The sequence below is a fragment of the Sphaeroforma arctica genome (genome assembly GCF_001186125.1).
Source record: "Sphaeroforma arctica JP610 unplaced genomic scaffold supercont1.6766, whole genome shotgun sequence".
Classification (NCBI taxonomy): domain Eukaryota; class Ichthyosporea; order Ichthyophonida; genus Sphaeroforma; species Sphaeroforma arctica.
In genome coordinates this window covers 906-1,463 of record NW_014033792.1, presented here as the reverse complement: position 1 = coordinate 1,463, position 558 = coordinate 906, and the positions used below count along the sequence as shown (strand labels likewise).

General features: G+C 42.7%; 1 protein-coding gene across 1 annotated transcript; it reads left to right on the top strand.

The window, feature by feature from the left end:
- Positions 1 to 200: 200 nt before the first annotated feature.
- Positions 201 to 353, top strand: SARC_15804 (hypothetical protein; the record flags this gene model as incomplete). The annotated part of the gene is made up of 1 exon (XM_014290087.1): positions 201 to 353. A coding segment is annotated over one exon (153 nt), but the record flags the coding sequence as incomplete, so codon positions are not given.
- Between the last annotated feature and the right edge of the window lie 205 nt (positions 354 to 558).

Here is a 558-nt window from a genome sequence, read left to right as displayed (position 1 = left end):
AACACAAATATTTATACTCGACTTAAATAATTATGTCGCGTGTCTCTGCTAGCTCCGCTAAACCTGAATTTAACACTCGCATTGTATTTGAAATCTACTACGGCTCACCTCGTAATCGGCATATAGATATACTAGGAACTTAATACGATACCATATCTTCCTTTGTATAAACCAATACAGTTGTGCCTCCGAAAAGGAACATGAATACCGGTGGAGGAGCTAAAATTCTAGCACCGCATTTCGCGTACAAATTGAAAGGTCTAAGTGTGCCATCACCTGTGTTCATGTGCACACTGGAGGCAGAGAGCACCAAAGACGATGCTGCGTTAGACGTCGTACTCGCACAGTTCCAGGTAGGCTTAACACGGTTGTTAATTCATACGATATTGTCGTATTTTGTTTACGGTTTTTATATTTGTTTGACACCGAAGTTTTCGCGTGATATCACCCCGTGTTCATGTGCACGCTGAATGCAGAGAAAAACAAAGACTACGTGGCGTTGGACGTCATACTCGCACAGTTCCAGGTAGGCTTGGCACGATTGTTAGTTCATACGAC